This window comes from Rhinatrema bivittatum, chromosome 3 (genome assembly GCF_901001135.1).
Source record: "Rhinatrema bivittatum chromosome 3, aRhiBiv1.1, whole genome shotgun sequence".
NCBI lineage: Eukaryota > Metazoa > Chordata > Amphibia > Gymnophiona > Rhinatrematidae > Rhinatrema > Rhinatrema bivittatum.
In genome coordinates, this window is record NC_042617.1 from 88,810,486 (window position 1) to 88,830,919 (window position 20,434).

Here is a 20,434-nt window from a genome sequence, read left to right on the forward strand (position 1 = left end):
ACAGCTCGGTCCTCCCAAAGAAGCCACCCTCGCCAACAGAGAGTGCGTAAGGCTCAGCCAGTCCCCCAGCCTAGCCCTGCAGCTGGCTTTTGACTGGCATACAGAGAGCAGAAGCTTATCCCCTTTGCCCCGCAGCGTCCGACCCACCTATGGGGGGGGGGGGGTGTCTCTGCCAGTCAGCAAGTGGTTCCCAATTACCACCGACCTATGGGTATTATCCATCGTAGCACGAGGTTACCACCTGAGTCTCCTCACTGTTCCTCCAGACTCCCCACCCTCCCCGGTGTGGAGCCTAATAGAACATGCATCAACCCTCGAGTTGGAAATCTTTCTGCTGCTACAGTCCAGAGCCGTGGAATCTGTTCCCCGGGCTCAGCAGGGATGAGGGTTCTACTCATCCCAAAGAGAACAGGCAGCCTCCATCCCATCTTCTGTCTCCGAGCTTTAAACAAGTTCCTCCGCAGAGAACAGTTCAGAATGGTAACCTTGGGTACCCTACTTCCGCTTCTGTATCAAGGGGACTGGCTCTGCTTTCTGGATCTACAGGACACCTATGCGCACATTGCCATTTTTCCATCTCATCGTAAATATCTGCGCTTCGTAGTAGGCCACAGGCACTTCCAGTACAGAGCCTCTCCCCTTCTGGCTAGCCTCCGCACCCCAGCTTTTCACAAAGTGCCTGGCAGTGGTGGGAGCACGTTTGCACCGGAACGGGGTGCATGTGTTCCCATATCTGGACAATTGGCTCATCAAGAATTCTTCGAAAGAGGGAGCTCTTCAGTCCCTAAACGTGATGTTGAGTCTCCTCCAGTCGCTGGGTTTCCTCATGAACTACCCAGAATTCCAGCTGACTCCGTCCCAGTGACTGAACTTCATCGGGGCAGACCTGGACAGCATGATGGGCAAAGCGTTCCTTCTCAGCGAATACATAGCCACCCTGGCCAGGCTGGCCAGATCCATCCATCACTGGCTGACGGCCTCGGCCCACCTGCTCCTGAAGTTTCTGGGTCACATGGCATCATCAGTGCACGTCACCCCAATGGCCCGCCTAGCCATGAGGATCACACAGTGGACCCTGCGGTCTCAGTGGCACCAAGCCACTCAGAAACTCTCAGCACTGGTCCAGATAAAAAAAACCCAAAAAAACACTCCAGCTCTCCCTCACCTGGTGGGCGCACAAATCCAACTTGAGCAAGGGACTTTCCTTTCAGCCTCTGGCTGCCCAGGTGATCTTGACCAAGGATGCCTCCAACCTAGGCTGAGGGGCCCATGTCAATGGCCTCCACGCAAGGGCTGTGGTCAAAAGCCGTGGTGAGATGCCAGATAATCTTCCTGGAACTCCGGGCGATGCGGTATGCATCACCTGTCCAGCAAGGTGGTCATGATCCAGACGGACAACCAAGTGGCCATGTGGTATGTGAACAAACAAGGGGGCACAGGCTCTTATCTCCTCTTCCAAGAGGCGGCGCAGATTTGGGCCTGGGCCCTGTCACATTCCATGCTCCTGCGGACCATCTACCTGGCAGGGACCGAGAATGTGGTAGCGGACCACCTCAGCCGGACATTCCAGCCCCATGAGTGGTCCCTGAACCCCGATGTAGCAGACAGGATCTTCCGCCAGTAGGGTCAGCCGTATGTAGATCTCTTTGCGTCCTCGCAGAACCACAAGGTGGACTGATTCTGCTCCCTGCACAGGGACTGAAAGGGACCAGCCGTGGATGCCTTTGCACACTCCTGGAATGTGGGTCTCCTGTAGGCGTACCCTCCGATTCCGCTAATAGGCAAGACTCTCGTGAATCTACAGCAGGACTGAGACTCCATGATCCTCATAGCCCCGCATTGGCCGCGTCAGGTCTGGTTTCCCATTCTCCGCAACCTCTCTATCTAGGAGCCCATTCGCCTGGGCACCTTGCCCGACCTTATCACGCAAGATCAGGGCAGGCTACTGTGTGGCCATATACATACGTTTACGGAGCCGCATGGTGGTGCCAAGCATTAGGGGGCGCCGAGCCGCTGATGGCCGCTGGTGGACCTCATCCCACTGGCGACTGAGCGGTGACCTACTGCTGTGCTGTGTGTTGGATACACACAGCAAGAAGATCAGCAGGGCCGTGGTGGAGCTCACGTCACCACGGCCCGAAGGAAAAGGTCGCGTCTAAATGTGCAGGTGCTACTCCTTCCTGCTCACGTGACCCCGGAAGAAAAATGTTGCCGGAGCCGAGCGGGCAGGAAGGAGCAGCATCAGCCGCGTGCAGAAGAGGAGCAGCGCAGCCCAAGAAGACCAGGGCTGCTGCAGAGCCCATCCCGTGGCGACACATAAAGAAGAGGCCCAGAGGTGGGAGAGAGGCTGAGTGTGTATGTGTGCGTGTGTGAGAGTGAGTTGAGAGACTGTGTGGGAGTGAAGACCTGAATGTTTGCAGAGAAAGCATGTGAGAGCCTCTGTGTGTGTGTGAGAGACAGCATGTGACATTGAGAGCCTGTACTTGAGCAAGACAGCATGTGGATGTGAGAGAGCCTGTGTGTGTGTCAGACAGCATGTGCCAGTGAGAGACTGTGTGTATGAATGATTGTATGAGAGAGAGCATGTGAGTGTGTGTGTGTGTGTGTGAGAGAGAGAGAGAGAAAGCATGTGAGAATGAGAACCTGTGTGTTTGAGGGAAGAAGACAGATGGAGAGAAAAGAAATAGAAAAAAAGACAATATAAAAGGAATTGGCAAAAAAATAAGAAAGGGAAGGTGGGGAAAAAAAAAGCCTGTGACCAACCGATTAGAAAACTAAGATCAGACAGCAAATGTAAAAAAAAAAAAAAATTTCTTTTTACTGATTGACACATGTAATCTTTGGGAATGTGCAAGAGTAGCACTTTCTCTAATTGGATCAATGTACGAGATCAGCATGGAGGAACTGGAAGCCCAAGGGACCTGCACAGAGGAGGCAGCAGAATGGGCTTCAGTGCCAGTAGCAGCAATCAGCACCTCCCCAATAGCCAGGCGGCAGCAGTGACAGTGGCAGCAGAGGAATGAGAGAGGCTCTCAGGTTGCTGGCAAAAGAAAGAGAGGGGGTCTCTGCCTTTAGTGTATGCATGTGTGTGAATGGGAGTCTGCCTGGGGGTGTATGTGTGTGAATGCCTGGGTGCCTGCTTGAGGGTGTGTCTGTGTATGAGAATGAATGGATGTCTTCCTGGGGTTTGCTCACAGCCAGGGGAGGTCATGAGAGGGAAGGCGTCAGGTGGAGGAGAGAGGTGTGAAGTTTGGAAAACAAGGGAAACAAGCCCGGTGCTCCCACTCATTCTGAACCTATGGTGAGTTGAGTCACATTCACATTATAAATGTCATAATTTAATGATAAGTATGCACTAAAATCCAACCCCCACCCCACCCTGCCGGGCCATGGAAAAATGGTCTTGCTTGAAGCCGGTCCCTGGTGCAAAAAAGGTTGGGGACCACTGCACTAGCAGACCTCCATAGACTCCATCCTCATGAATGGTCTCTGAATCCATGTGTAGCGAGCAAAATCTTTTAGCGCGGAGGTCAACCAACCTTTGACCTCTGCGTCTGAATCGAACCACAGAGTGGACAGATTCTACTCCCTACACATGCATTGAAATGCGTTCCCATAGACGCCTTTGCTCGCTCCTGCAACAAAGGCCTCCTTTTCCTAGCGTGTAGCAGATGGACTCAAAACAAATGGGTATAGTGTGCTCGTGCTAGCAGTTGGAGACGGATCTGACATCAGCACGGGGTACATATACCCCCGCAGGAAGTGCAGCAACTCAGTAATTTCCATCTCCAAAGCAGTTTGGAGCTGCCTCACGCTCGCTGAGCGTTTTTCCAAATTGTAACGACTAAATTCATAGAAGAATCCTACCTGAAGACGAGCCCCGCACTCCTGCGGTGATACCATTCGGTCCCTCCCCCAGTTGAGTTTCCCCAGGTGATTTCTGTGGTCCCTTGGAGGTAAGAGCCTTGGTCCGGTGGCCGATTAGCGGCAGGGACCTAGCCCCCGAGTGAGAGGAGCTCGGGCGCGGCACAGAGGCAGCCTCTGTCCCGGTGCGGACTTGGCCCCCGAGCGAGACGAGTTCGGGCGCGGCCTAGAGGCAGCGGGTGCACTTCCTTGAGCGCGGCGGTGACGGTAATCACCCTCTCCCCCCGCAGCCGGAGACCGCCCGGGTTGAGGCCGGGAAGCGCCAAAGATCAGGTAAGGCGTACATCTTTACTTGTGGGTCTCCGAGGAAGCGAGGATTAGCGGGGTCTGCCTAAGTGGCAGCCCGCCAAGGAGGTCGCCATTTTACCTGCCTGCTCGCCGTCACCATTTCCCTGGTTCGTCGCCTCGCTCTAGCGCTCAGGCCAGACTGAGCGCACAGGCAACGGGCGCATATGTTGGGCGCCCGAAAATAATTGGGCGCATATTTGATAATGGCGCACATTGAAGGCTGATGGGTACACGTTGCTAGGCGCATTTTGCTAGGCGCACGTAGATAGGCGCAGGGTGATACGCGTATATTAGTAGGAGCACATCTTTCGCGCATATTACAAGGCGCATACTCCGGCTGGGAGCGCACCGCATAGAGATAACAGACGAGATGGAGCGTAGGAGAGCCCATGCGTCCGCAGAGCTGGCACCTCCAGAATCAGGCATAAGAGCTCTAGGCCTCTGCTCAGCATGCGAGTCACACAGAGCGAGGAAGCAGACTCCCTATGTGCCCAATGTGAGGAGGCCCTGGTAGTTCCAGGCCAGGGCTGGTCCCAGCCCAGCATACTTGCCAGTTCCTCAGGGAACACCCCGGACCTAGCAGGCAGCGGTGAGCAGCCAGGGAACCCGAGAGACCTGGTGCCCCTAAGGCTAGAACCTGCTTCGCTCTCCTGGGTGGAATTATTCAAGGGAATTCATGCTTTTGTCAAGATGCAGTCTGATCCCCGAACTGACCCATACGTACCGGCGGACCCCGCCCCTGGACCCTCAAGACCTAGGCACGGCTTCTCGCCACCCGGAAGCCCCACTTACGGGGATTCAGATTGTTCTGAGGAAGCGGGCGAGCCCCCCGAGGAGGGAGAGCTTCCCTCGGGGATAGAACAGTATCGAACCATGAGACGCTTCTTTCTTAAAGATGATTTCCCAGACCTGGTCTCTCAATGCCTGTCGGAGCTGGCTATCCCAGGCCAAGGCACCCCAGGGAAACCTAGAATGAACCCTCTGCTAGAGGGCCTGTGCCAAACTGCTCACCATTTTCCCCTCCTACAAGCAGCACAGCAGCTAATCGATCTGGAATGGAATGCGCCGGAGGCCTCATTCAAAGGGGGTCGGGAATTATCTGGCATGTACCCCCTGGACCCGGCAACCAAGGAGCTGCTGGCGTGCCCTAAGGTAGACACCATAGTTTGCGCAGTTGTGAAGCGCACCACCATTCCAGTGGAGGAGGGGGGGGGGCGGCCCTCAAGGATGCACATGACCGGCGCATGGACGCCATTCTGAAACAAGCCTTTGAGGTGGCAGCCATGTCCCTACGAATCGCGACCTGCTGCACCGTGGTGACGCGTTCCTGTTTATCACAAGCTAGGAACAACACCCCGGGAGGAGAAATGGAATCAGCTCTCTCGTTCCTCACTGACGCAGCCTCCGACCTAGTCCGTGCGGCAGCCAAGGGAGTGTCATCCTCAGTGGCAGCCAGGAGACAGCTCTGGCTACGAAATTGGTCGGCCGATTCCTCCTCCAAGACACGCCTCACAAGAATGCCCTTTAAGGGATCCCTCCTGTTCGGCAGCGACCTCGAGAAACTGGCTAATAAATGGGGCGCCTCTCCATTACCCCGTCTACCAGAAGAAAGGTCAAAGAGGAGCCAGCGCCATTTTCCTAGGCCATCCAGAGGTAGAAGCTCTCAGCGCTTCAACCCTTACAGGACTCGCTACCAAGCACCTCGTTCTCAGACCAGGAACCAGTCCTTTCGGACCAAGCACAACAAGAGGTGAATCGGCTCGGGTTCGGGTCCCGGCCGCACCCCACAATGAGAATCAGCCGACCCATCTGGGGGAAGAAGCCATAGGGGGCAGGCTAACCTTATTCTACCACAGGTGGGTCGAGATTACCTCAGACCAGTGGGTCCTCGCCATCATCCGAGAAGGGTATTACCTGGACTTTCTTCGGCTCCCTCCGGACAAGTTTGTGGAATCTCCTTGTCCACCTCTCAAGAGGGCGGCACTGGAAGCTACCTTGCGGAGGCTCCTGTCCCTAAAAGCCATAATCCCAGTGCCTGCATGGGAGATGAATTCTGGGCATTATTCCATTTATTTCATAGTACCCAAGAAAGAGGGCACTTTCAGGCCTGTCCTGGACCTCAAGTCAGTCAACCGACACCTATGGGTCCCCAGCTTTCGCATGGAAACTCTGAGGTCAGTCATAAGTGCAATACAGCTAGGGGAGTTTCTCACATCCCTGGATCTGTCAGAAGCCTACTTGCATATCCCAATCCATCTGGATCACCAGCGCTATTTACGCTTCAAAGTCCTGAATCAGCACTTCCAGTTCCGAACTTTACCCTTCGGGTTAGCCACTGCACCGCGGACCTTTACCAAGGTCATAGTAGTAGTGGCGGCGTCCCTCAGGAAGGAAGGAATTCTCATCCATCCCTACCTGGACGATTGGCTGATCAGGGCAAAGTCACCGGAGGAGAGCCACCGGGCAACCAACAGAGTTATATCTCTTCTGGAAAGCCTAGGATGGGTAGTCAACATAAACAAGAGTTCCCTACAGCCGTCCCAGTCGCTGGAATACCTAGGGGTTCGATTCGACACCCAGGAAGACGAGGTCAGCCTGACCTCCAAAAGGAAGTCGAAACTCCGGAATCATCTGCAGGCCCTGCTGAGCGCCAGCCGGCCCACAGCTCGGGATTACCTAAAGGTCCTCGGCCTCATGGCATCCACTCTGGAGGTGGTACCATGGGCGCGGGCTCATATGAGACCATTGCAATGCGCCCTCCTATCTCGGTGGAGCCCACGATCACAGAACTACACCATACACCTACCTCTACCAGCCAGAGTGCGGAATCAGCTACGTTGGTGGTTGCAGCCCGGCCACACGAGCCGGGGGTCAAAAATGTCTTCCCCAACCTGGACCCTGCTCACTACAGATGCCAGCCTGAATGGATGGGGAGCACACTGCGAAGAACTAACCGCCCAAGGGCGATGGAACAAAGAAGAGTCGGGGTGGAACATCAACCGACTAGAGGCACGGGCAGTCAGGCTAGCCTGCCTGCGATTTGCCCACAGACTTCGAAACAGGGCGATCAGAGTGATGTCGGACAACGCCACCAAGGTGGCATACATCAACCGACAGGGCGGAACCAGAAGCCGACAGGTATCCTTAGAAATAACCCCCCCTGATGGCTTGGGCAGAAGCGAATCTCCAGGACATCTCAGCCGTCCACCTCGCCGGGAAGGACAACACCACGGCAGACTTCCTCAGCAGAGAAAGCCTAAACCCGGGGGAATGGCAGCTGTCGCCCACAGCTTTCCAGATGAGTGTGGATCTGTGGGGGACTCCGGGCATGGACCTACTAGCGGACAGGTCCAACGCTCAAGTACCCAGATACTTCAGTCGCAGACGAGATCCTCTCTCCCACGGGATCGACGCTCTGGTACAGCCTTGGCCTCAGGGGATCCTGCTATATGCTTTTCCTCCATGGCCCCTGCTGGGCGCCATTATACACAAGATTCAGCGGCACAGAGGCCTAGTTCTTCTAGTGGCCCCGGACTGGCCAAGAAGACCCTGGTACGCAGACATGAGAAGACTGCTGGCAGGGAATCCACTACCCCTGCCTCCACACAGGGACCTGCTGCGGCAAGATCCCATCCTCCACGAGGATCCAGCTCAATTCTCTCTTACGGTCTGGCCATTGAGAGGACTAGACTGAAGAATAGGGGATACTCGGGGCCGGTAATAGATACACTCTTCCGAGCACGCAAGTTCTCCACATTACTAACATATATAAGGATCTGGAGAGTATTTGAAGCCTGGTGCGACACTCACAGCAGCAATCCACATGCCGCTACAATCCCTATCATTTTGGATTTCCTGCAAGATGGACTTCAGTAGGGGTCTGTCCCTCAATTCCCTCAAGGTTCAGGTGGCAGCGCTATCCTGCTACAGTCCCAGGAGTGACGACAACAGCATTGCCACACACCCAGACGTTTCACGTTTCCTGAAAGGAGTCAAACACATTCGCCCGCCACTGAAGTGGCCAGTGCCCCTGTGGAACCTCAACCTAGTTTTGGAATTTCTAGCAGGACCCGCCTTCAGACCCCTTCGAGGCCTGTCCCTCCGTTTGTTAACCTTGAAGATGGTGTTCCTGCTGGCCGTATGCTCAGCACGCCGCATCTCAGAGCTACAAGCGCTGTCCTGCCGTGATCCGTTTCTCAGAATCACTCCAGAGGCTATCCATCTTCGCACGGTTCCTTCCTTCTTACCCAAAGTAGTCTCACACTTCCACCTCAACCAAACCATATCCTTGCCAACCACGGAAGGTTTGAAGAAGTCTGAAGAAGGTCGAATACTGCGCCATCTCGACATCGGCAGGCTGCTGTCCAGATACCTGGAAATGTCAGAAGCAGTACGAAAGACGGACCACCTGTTCGTCCTTCACAGCGGGAAGAAGCAAGGGGAAGCGGCCTCACAGGCAACCATCGCCCGCTGGATCAAAGAAAAGTTATCAAGGCGGCCTACATAGAAGCGGGAAAACCACCACCTCTACGGGTCAAGGCTCACTCTACCAGAGCACAGGCGGCCTCCTGGGCAGAAATTAGGATGCCGTCGCCGGCAGAGATATGTAAAGCGGCAACGTGGTCCTCCCTCCATACCTTCTCCAGATTCTACCGTCTGGACTTCCAGGCCAGGGAGGACACAGCATTTGCGCGGGCAATCCTAAACGGACCTCGGGCAGCCTCCCACCCAGTCCGGGAGTAGCTTTTGTACATCCCATTTGTTTTGAGTCCATCTGCTACACGCTAGGAAATGAAGAGATTACTTACCTGATAATCTCGTTTCCTTAGTGTATGCAGATGGACTCAGCATCCCGCCCGGCTGCCGGTATACATGGGGATTCACCGACTCACGGTAAGCCATGTTTTCTTATATAGGGCATCCACCCTGCCGGGTGTCGATGCCTTCCGGTTGAGAACACTGGCGGTCTCCAGCTACTATCAATCGGTCAGGGTAATCCTGTTCATTTAATCGATCTGTCAGTCACACATATATCCATAAAGCTTTTGCAAGGTAGATTACTGAGTTGCTGCACTTCCTGCGGGGGTATATGTACCCCGTGCTAACGTCAGATCCGTCTCCAACTGCTAGCACGAGCACACTATACCCATTTGTTTTGAGCCCATCTGCATACACTAAGGAAAACGAGATTATCAGGTAAGTAATCTCTACAATATGCGTCTCTTCCGATACTGCTCATAACCAAAACACTCGTTATGCTACAACAGGACAAGTTTCAATGTTCTCAGAACCACGTCCTGGCCTCAACAAGTATGCTTCCCCATACTTCTCAATCTATCACTCCAGTAACCAATTCGCCTGCTCACAGGTCAGTCTCATAAGACAGATTCACTGATGTTGTCAAGTACTGGTAGTGTCCCAACTGACTTCCACACGTAAATGGCAAGATTTTACCACACAGTATACACAAAAGGTTATTAGTCCCTTTTTTCTGCACCACTCCATCTCTCTTAGGCTATCTAGCATACCTCTCGGATTCTGGTCCCTAGACATCCTCCGCATGGGTACACCTCGGTTCCATTTCACCGTACCACCTGGGACTAACGGATGCCCGATAATCAACTCAACCCCTTATGAGTCAGCTTATCATGGGTCCTCTACAGATTAAGTCTTCTCTATGATCATTGCTTATGGAATGGGGCCTTCATGTAGTGCTTACAAGAATCATACGTTCCCCGTTCGAGCCTCTGCATTCATATAACTTAGAATTTCCCATGTTAGAATTTTTTTCCCTCATAGCCATCACTTCTGCTGAAAGGGTTAGTGAGTTGCAAGCCCTTGTTACATACTCACCTGACACTAGGTTTCTACGTGACAGAGTGGTCCTCCGTACTCACCCTAATATTCTTCATAAGGTAGATGCAACCTCTCACCTCACTCAGAATATACTCTGCCCACTTTTTCCCAAGGCCCCTCTCTCACCAGGGCGAGAGGTCTTTTTTTCCACACCTTGGACTGTGAATGTGCACGTGCATTCTTTTTCACGTAGATAAGCAGCTGAATTAGCCATGCTGTCTGGGTACGTCTTCCGTGCCACTAGGTGGCGGAGCTCTCTAAGTCTAGCAAAGTCTTTCATCTAGGTGCTCCCTCTTATATCTTCTCTGATCCACCTCAGGCTCCTCAGTCAGTATTTTTCCGCACGGCAGTTGGCATGCGGATCTCTGCTCTCCTGTGAGAGAACTTTGTGAAGAGAAAGAAAAGAGAGAAAATCAGCGTTTAAAAATCAAGGTTTGGTCAGAAAACTATTCTCAGTCAGAGAATGCCACATCCTGGCTTTAAATTTTGCTCCTACAGCAAAATTGTCGGCCACCGATGGCCACAAGGTCTGTTATATTTGTCTGGGGCCATCCCATGACCAATTAAACTGTGTGGACTGCAGACACATGTCCCCACGCGCCCAGCATCAACGGGCTGCAAAACTGCAGGAGCTACAACTGACTGCTACGGGCTCTTATGCCCCTTCTGAGGGCCTCGGTGCGATCCTCCCCAGGCCCAAAGAGAAAGAAGGTCACCCCCTCATCGAGGAGGGCTTCTTCTGTCGACTCTCCTTCATCAGGACATCTGCAGTTGCTCTCCCGGCTGGGATCGGAGCTTGGAGCGGCTGATGCAGCGTCGCGGCCGCATGCCTCACCGATGCATCCACTTCCAGAGGACAGACGCGTTGAAATTGCTTCGAAGCGTCAACCTGTCGAAGCGAAGTCAAGCGATTGGCGCACTGACGCAAAAGGGATTCTGCACTGAAGCTTTCTCATGCCGGCGCATCATCGAAGCACACCACGCATCGACGCACCCTCGACTCACTGACGCACCACCGACACAGATGAAGCGCGTCGGTGCACAACCGACGCAGACACCTATCACTCAATATAAAAAACGCCATTCCGGCCATAAGAGGCCTCGAAGCGTCACCATCATCAATAAGGGATCAGGACAGAGATACTTCACCATTTCGTTCGTTCACTTCTCCTTCTTCACTGGGAGAGATGTCTTTTGCTTCCCTGCCATCGGAAGGGCCTCTGGCTCCCGGACAACCGTTGAATATTCCACAACTTCTACTGCTGAAACCGCTTCCACAGAAACGGCGGCCACCACAAGAGGGGATTTGTTCCACTCCACCTCAACCTGTGCCAACGCCTTCCACTTCAGGCTTGGCTACGCAGGCCATAAGTGAAATCACAACCATACTGACTCAGTTTTTACAGTCAGTAGAACAATCCCAGCTTCCACCATCAGTACCTGCAGACACACCGCAACCTGCAGTGGAGCCAGTCATTCCAGGACCAGCACCAGAGGTTCCTTCCACTCAAACACCATCTCCGACACACGACTTAACAGATATGGATACTTCATCCATGGGTTACCCCCTGACCCGGCAGAGGTTCCCCCTGAACAGTCTTCACCTCCAGAAGACCTGACGTATTCACAGTTATTGAAAAAGTAGGTCAACTCTTAAATATAGAGATGCGTCGACTTCCTGATCCCCGCCAAGAAAAATGCTTGGCATATTGAAGATCTTCGATGCTCCAACAGAACCTGTGGCTCTCCCGCAGCACCCGGTATTAACAGCTCTGATGGAAAAATCCTGGGACACGCCACTTTCCAGTCCTCCTACATCAAGGAAAATAGATTTAAAATATCGAATGAAAGATTCCTCTTTTCATGCATCGGTTCAACTACCTCATAATTCTATCATAGTTGAATCCACAATGCAAAAAGCCAGAAAGTCAAGAATCCATGCTAATACCCAACCACACCGGGACCAAAAGTCACTGATTTCGCAAAGAAATCCTTCCAGTCCACAATGTTAAATGCACGCATCCAGAATCACCAATTCTACATAACCCAATACCTGTTTGAGAATCTCCAGGCATTGAAATTGTCCATGCAACAAGCTTCACCGGATATCGCCCTTCCTCCTCAATATCATAACATCGGAGAAGGACTTCGTCACTTATTACGATCTATCTATGAGGGATTTGATATTTCCTCAAAATCTTCAGCGAACGCCGTTGCAGCGAGGCGTTTGGCATGGTTGCGATCCAGCGCCATACGGGACGATGTCCATGAAATATTGGCAAATCTACCCTGTTGTCCTGAAAATTTGTTTGGAGACAAATTTACCGAAACGGTAGCTAAGCTCAAGGAGCAAAAGACAGCCGTCCTTTCCTTGACCACTTCTCATATTCCATCTACATCAAGACGTCCTTATACGTCCTCGACAACCTACAGAAGGGTTCCATTTAAATCTTTTAAGCCCTTTTCATACTTTAAGCCTCAAACCTACCAGCAGCCTCGCCAACCTCCCTATCAGGCTCAAGCACCACATCAACGTGCAAGAGCTGCCCATCCACCACGGCAGCAGGCGGATCTTCCACCCGCAAAGCCTCAATCCAGTTTTTGAACTTACCTTTGCCACAGTCACAACCCTCTCCTGTCAGAGGCAGATTAACCAAATATCTACCAGCTTGGAATCAAATAACCACGGATCAATGGGTCCTTACAATCATACCCTTCACTTTTCCTTCCTCCCGACCCTTCCTCATTGGGTTCCACAGAAGTAATCAACATCTCACAAAGAACCTCTGTTGAAAGAACTTCAAATGCTTCTGCAAAACAATGGCATTCAGAAATTACCTTCCAAAGAATTCCTTCAGGGATTCTATTCCCAATATTTCCTAATTCCCAAGAAATCGGGAGGTCTGCGTCCAATCTTGGATCTACGATCCCTCAACAAACACCTGTGCAGGGAGAAATGACTTCGCTCAAATCCATCCTTCCCTATCTTCAATCAGGGGATTGGATGTGTTCACTCGATCTGAAGGATGCGTATGCACATATTCCGATGCACCCCAGTTCCTGGCGGTACCTATGCTTCCAAGCGGACAACCAGCACTTTCAATACAAAGTCCCTTCCCTTTGGCCTCTCTTCTGCCCCCAGAATTTTTACCAAATGTCTCGCAGTGGCGGTGGCGCACCTTCATCATCAGGGGGTGCAGATATTCCTTTATCTGGACGATTGGCTTCTAGTAGCACCCAATCGAGACCTACTACAATCCAATCTCCTCCTCACAATTTCTTGTCTCGACAACCTCTGTCTTCTCATCAATTACGAAAAGTCTAACCTAGTGCCTACTCAGACTTTGCAATTCATAGGTGCCTTCATAGACACAATTCAGGATAAGGCTTTCCTCCCTCCTCCGAGAGCTCTAGCCCTCTCCTCGCTGGCTACAGATCTACTACACAACACAACCGCTACAGCTCACCAGATACTAACTGTTCTAGGACACATGGCAGCAGCTATATATGTGGTCCCTCACACACGCCTACACACACGTCGTCTGCAGTGGGGCCTGAAGTTACAATGGATCCAATTCCTTCATCCACTGTCTACCCCAATTACATTGACAGACAGTATGAGGAAAGACCTCCAATGGTGGCTTTCTCCGTCAATGCTATAGATGGGCTTGCCCCTACGACCCCTCCGGCATCAGATAATACTTACCACAGATGCGTCCCCCAAGGGCTGGGGAGCTCATCTGGATCACCTAACGACTCGGGGTCTATGGACTGCGTACAAAAGGACTCAGCACATAAATCTCCTAGAACTCAAAGCGGTGAGAAATGCCCTTCGAGCTTTCGAAGAATCTTTATGAGGGAAGATAGTAATGATTCACACAGACAACCAAGTAACAATGTTCTACATAAACAAGGAAGGCGGGTCCGGTTCTTGGAACCTTTGCAAAGAAACTGTCCTGATATTGATTTCTCTTCAAGCAACTTACCTGCCCGGCATCCAAAACTCCAGAGCGGACAAGCTCAGCAGAATTTTTCATCCCCGCGAATGGGAACTAGACCAGACAGTAGTTCAACAAATCTCCATATGGTGTCTCCCTTCTTCTTTTTTTTTTTTTTTTTTTTTTTTTTAATATTTATGCAATTTTACAATTATTTCAAGAACAAATCTTGTACAGAAAAAAGAGAATACCTTGTAATCAATACAGATACTGTTTTATACACAATACCATCTGACACTTAAACAAAAAAAAAAAACCAACCTTTTATAGTTTCTCTTCTTGAGATCCACAAAGAGGGGGCGGATCTTTACCAAACCTAGAGGAAAAGATAATACCTAACAATTTCAAGAAATATCCGGATTACAGCGACTCTAGTTACTTGTGAGAGTCTGAGAGCCTCTTCACGAGGTACTTCATCTGTTGCTACTGGAATCTTACCCACTAAGAATTGAGTTAACTGGGGTGGATCAAAAAAGACACAGGTATTTTGCAAATATTTTACCCCACATTTGCATGGAAATTTAAGGAAATATCTTGCCCCAATTAGTAAAACCTGAGGTCTCAAAAGTAAAAATGTTTTTCTCCTCTTCTGTGTCTCACGAGACAGGTCAGGAAAGGCTCTAACCAAAAGTCCAAGAAATCTTTCATTCCTATGTTTTATACTCAATCTTAACAGCCTATCCATGTCTGACTCTGAGGCGAAAGTCACTATCAATGTTGCCGGAACAGCCATTTCTGTATCCGATGTCTCCAAAAGTGCTGTTATATTGAGAGGTTGATCAATCACAGGTGCCACGATCTGATTCACCTCCTTGGTTTACCGCCTCTCCTCTAGACTTCGATAAATAGAATGATTTCAGTATCATTGGACTTTGATCTGCTGAAATTTTCAATATTTCAGACACATATTTATTAAAAACTTCCCTTGAAGATCTCATTGGTAATTGAGGAAAGTTTATATATCTTAAATTTCGACTCTTTGCATAGTTCTCTAAATTTTCTATTTTTTGAACAGTCTTATTATCTCTTATAAGCATTGATTGCGTTTGCTGAATCATTTTTATCTCAGTCCGAATAGTGGCAGTTTGTTGTTCTAATTCCGTTACTGGTGTTAACTGCTGTAATATGTTAGTTCTCATCTCGTTTATGGCTTCCCACAAAGTCTCAAAAGAAAAGACTACAGGTCTTACCATAGATGGTATTTCTATTGTGGAGAAAAAAACAGCAGCGACTGAAGTTTCTCCTCCTGAGGCTCCTCTTCCATCACCGCTTTGCCCCAGGTCTTCTATGGGGCTAGATGCTGCCGTAGGCGTCACTCCAGACCTCGCTGAGAAAATCTCCTGCACACTTCGGTCCAGGGTATCTTCCCCTGGATATGGCGCTTCTCTCCCGGCAGCTGGATTAAGCGGTGGGGTCCTCTCGGCAGGACTCAAAGGTGAGAGGGGGCCAAGCAGAGAGGGGAGCTCAGATTCCCCTCCCCCCGCTCTGCAGTGGCTGCTCTCCCACTGTTCTGACGCTGCGTGTGACAAGGGCGTCCATCGGGCCGGTCGGAGCACTCGTCGAAGGCTCAGCGGGGTAAGGAGTCCTCGGCTTGCGCTTCCTTCCCATAACCAAGGTAAAAGTTTTGCAAGAAAACAGATTATGTTAGGATCACATGAGGACGTTCTGAACACAGCTACTCATCCGGTGGCCATCTTGGATCCGCCCCTGGTGTCTCCCTTCTATAGACCTCTTTGCAACAGAAAACAACAGGAAACTCAAGGCCTTTTGTTCAGTTTACCCAAGCCCTCATCGACTTGCTCCGGACGCCTTTCTAGTGAATTGGTCTCACGGCTTCCTTTATGTGTTCCCTCCGATTCCGCTCATATCCTGTACGATCCAGAGATGCATAGAAGACCGAGCGGATCTAATTCTAATAGCACCAGCGTGGCCCAGACAACCCTGGTACAGCTACCTATTGCACCTATTGACTTATGACCCCATACCCCTGGACAGCAGCCCCAACTACTCACCCAGGACAAGGGATCTCTTCTTCACCCACTTCACTCGTCCCTACACCTCACGGCGTGGAGATTGAACGGGTCGCCTATCAACACCTAGGCATTTCATCTGATCTTCAAGATATCTTGCTATCTTCTAGGAAACAGTCCACAAGACTTAATTACAATAGAAAATGGAACAGCTACACTTTATCTTGTTCACCTGAGCAACTTCTATCCTACCTCCACTTGCTCTACACGAGAGGCCTTGCAACATCATCACTTCGAGTCCATTTAAGCGCTATAGCAGCTTACCACAAACCTCTCAACGGAAACCCCATCTCATGTCATGAACTAGTATCCAGATTCATGAAGGGTGTCTTACGCCTACATCCGCCTTTACAGAAACCACCGGTACTGTGAGACGTTAATGTTGTCATTGAACAACTAATGCTTCCACCCTTTTGAACCATTAGACAGTTGCCATCTCTGTTACTTGTCATGGAAGGTACTCTTTTTTTCTAGTAGCTTTAACTTCTGCATGACGGGTTAGTGAACTACAGGCCTTAGTCCACTACCCCCCTTATCTTCAATTTTACCATGACAAAAGTGACTTTGTGAACTCACCCCAAATTCCTACCAAAGGTGATTTCCAGTTTCCATATCAACCAAATCATAACTTTAGCCATTTTTCAACCAAAACATCATGTGAATGATAATGAGAAAAAAATCCGGACTTTGGACTGCAAGCGTGCGCTTGCCTACTATAAGCAGCGCACCCATTCACCTACCAGACCATCTCAACTTTTTCTTTCCTTCAATCCGAACGCACAAGAACGTCCAGTAACGAAAAGAACTCTATCCATCTGGATTTCCAATTGCATTCGCTTCTTCTACCAACAATGCTCACAGACTCTAACTACGACTCCGAAAGTGCACCAAGTACGTGCACTCGCAGCTTCAATGGCTCATCTACATGATGTTCCCATCATATACATTTGTAAAGCGGCAACATGGTCGTCGCTACAAACTTTCACATCCCATTACTGCTTGGATAAACAGGCAAAGGATGATGCAATAATGGGCCGGACTATCCTACAGAAGAGCACACATTCCTCTCACATACAGCCTTCATAGGACCTGTCTGCCATGAACTTTGGTATTGAGCTACACTTTAATTAACTCTTCCATGCTCAATACACCAGCTGGGGACTCGCAGACAGCATGGCTAATTCAGCTGCTTATCTACGTGAAAGAGCAAGTTTGCTTACCGTAAACGGTGTTTTCCGTAGACAGCAGATGAATTAGCCATGATGACCCGCCCGCCTCCCCGGACTGCACTTGCTTTATTACTGACTGAGGAGCCTGAGCTGGATCAGAGAAGATATGAGGGAGCACCTAGCTAAAAGACTTTGCTAGACTTAGAGAACTCTGCCACCTAGTGGCATGGAAGACGTACCCAGAAAGCATGGCTAATTCATCTGCTGTCTAAGGAAAACACCATTTATGGTAAGCAAACTTGCTCATCTAGACTGCACTGCACTTCATAGAAAATATACCCAGCTCTTTCCTGCTTTGTGAAAGACAAGCTGCGAGTTCCAGTGGGCACACAAACTCTCTCGAACTGACTAGCAGACTGTATCGAATTCTGCTAAGAAAAAGCAGACCTTCTCCAGAGGTGAATGAAGGCACATTCTATAACTGACATGACAACGTCGGTACCACACTATCGTTCAGTACCAGTTGCCAATATTTCCCAGGCTGCGACTTGAAGCACTCTTCACACATTCGCAGCCCCTTCTGCTTACATATGGAAGTCTATCAAGACTCTGCCTTTGGCCAACCGGTCTTGAAAAGCTTTCTTCCACTATAATCCCCAACTCCTTCCACAACCACCTGCTGTAATTTCAGGCTGCCTCATCATTGCCAATAGCACCTCAATTATTGTGCCTCTGCACAAGTTGTCTGCTATTGGCCTGTTGTAAATCAAGTCAGCCTGTAGCTTGCTAATCACCCATATGTGATGACTACCATCTTGCTTGTCCTGTGAGAAAGCAGAGTTGCTTACCTGTAAAAGGTTTTCTCACAGGACAGCAGGATGTTAGTCTTCACGAAACCCACCCGCCACCCCGCAGAGTTGGGTCCACATACGTTTTATTTTATTTTTCGCTCGCACTTTTTGCTACCAACGAGACTGAAGGGAGACCCCTATGGACACAGGGATCATGGCATGCTCAGTGCACTCAGTATGCCAATGTCAGTCAAAGCTTTCTAGAAACTTTGACGGATATGACAACGTCGGTTCCAGAAAAGTTTTCCGTGATAGGGCTCTGTCCAGTGACGTCACCCATATGTGAGAACTAACATCCTACTGTCCTGTGAGAACACCTGTTACAGGTAAGTAACTCTGCTTTCTGCGGTGTTCATTTTATGCAATTTAGTAAATACAAAATTTAAATTTAATATAAAGGCCTTTAAAATGGTATACATTCATTTTCTTTTAGAAGCATTGATAAATGTGATTAAAAAATAGTGTGCTTATTTCTTCACAGGACAACTTTGGCTTTGATCTTCCAGCAGTGGAAGCTGCCACTAAAAAGCATGAAGCCATTGAGACGGACATTGCAGCCTATGAAGAACGTGTGGAAGCAGTGGTTGCTGTGGCTAGAGAGCTTGAGGCTGAGAACTACCATGACATAAAGCGCATTACAGCCAGAAAGGACAACGTGATACGCCTTTGGGAATACCTGCTAGAGCTGCTCAAGGCACGCCGGCATCGGCTGGAGTTGAACCTTGGGCTGCAGAAGGTTTTCCAGGAGATGCTATACATTATGGACTGGATGGATGAAATGAAGGTAAATTAGGAAAATGAGGCAGAAATGTTTGGAGATGCAGGCTTCTGTGCCTTGAACATACAGAGCCCGATATTGAAACGATCTTTAGCCTGATAAGTCACTTATCCAACTAAATAGATTGTAGAATAAGTTATGGGTGGGGGGTTCTACTTATCTAGCTAACTTTCAGGCCGATACAGTACAGTGTGCTCCAGTGGAACGCACTGTTAACTGGCATTTGGATGCGCGTTTTTGACGCGCTAGCTTTACCCCTTATTCAGTAAGGGATAATAGCGCGTCGAAAACGCGTGTCCAACCCCCCCCGAGACTAATAGTGCCCGCAACATGCAAATGCATGTTGATGGCCCTATTAGTCATTCCCGGTGATACAGTAAGTAAAATGTGCAGCCAAGCCACACATTTTACTTTAAGAAATTAGCGCCTACCCAAAGGTAGGCGTTAATTTCTGCCGGCGCCGGGGAAGTGCACAGAAAAGCAGTAAAAACTGCTTTTCTGTGCACCCTCCGACTTAATATTATGGCGATATTAAGTCGGAGGTCCCAAAAGTTAAAAAAAAAAAAAAAAAAAAAAAAAAAAAAAAATTAAAATGGGCTCGCGGGTTGAAAACCAGATGCTCAATTTTGCCGGCGTCCGGTTTCCGAACCCATGGCTGTCAGTTTGTTTGAGAACAGATGCCGGCAAAATTGAGCGTCAGCTGTCAAACTCGCTGACAGCCGCCGCTCCTGTCCAAAAAGAGGCGCTAGGGAATTTGAAAAGAAGCTTGCTAGAGAGGCAAAAACCCAAAATAAGCCTATGAGGAAATCACTTGGACCGCTAGATGATAGACACAATAGGGGTGCTCAGGGAAGACAAGGCCATAGCAGAAAAACTAAATAAATTCTTTGTTTCGGTTTCGGGTATCAGGGAGATTTGTATGCCAGAAACATTCTTTAAGGGTGATGATTCAGAAGAACTGGAAAGATATATAAATCAGGGGTTTTGCCATACATATATGTTTTTATACATCTAAAATATACATGCTTATCTTTATAAATGTGTATTTTAGGTGGCAGCTTTTATGCTGTAGAATTCATTATCAGAAGTAATTCAGCAGGCTGATTCTTTGAAAGAATGGAAGTCATTGCTTAAAACTTATCTTTATAGACAGGCTATCAATGATAGGAAGATATGGCAGCTGAGATTCAATGCCAAGAAGTGCAAAGTCATGCATATGGGGAGTGGAAATCCGAATGAACTGTATTCGATGGGGGGGGAAAGACTGATGTGCACGGAGCAAGAGAGGGATCTTGGGGTGATAGTGTCTAATGATCTGAAGTCGGCGAAACAATGTGACAAGGCGATAGCTAAAGCCAGAAGAATGCTGGGCAGCATAGAGAGAGGAATATCGAGTAAGAAAAGGGAAGTGATTATTCCCTTGTACAGGTCCTTGGTGAGGCCTCACCTGGAGTACTGTGTTCAGTTCTGGAGACCGTATCTTCAAAAGGACAAAGACAAGATTGAGGCGGTACAGAGAAGGGCGACCAGGAAGGTGGAG

General features: G+C 49.7%; 1 protein-coding gene across 3 annotated transcripts in view; it reads left to right on the forward strand.

The window, feature by feature from the left end:
• Positions 1–20,434, forward strand: part of SPTBN1 (spectrin beta, non-erythrocytic 1) — a 724,701-nt gene that overhangs the window by 411,280 nt on the left and 292,987 nt on the right. For all 3 annotated transcript variants that reach the window (XM_029593444.1, XM_029593446.1, XM_029593445.1), the window contains one exon: positions 18,598–18,900. In XM_029593444.1, the coding sequence (XP_029449304.1) occupies positions 18,598–18,900 (303 nt within the window). The remainder of the gene's footprint in view (positions 1–18,597; positions 18,901–20,434) is intronic.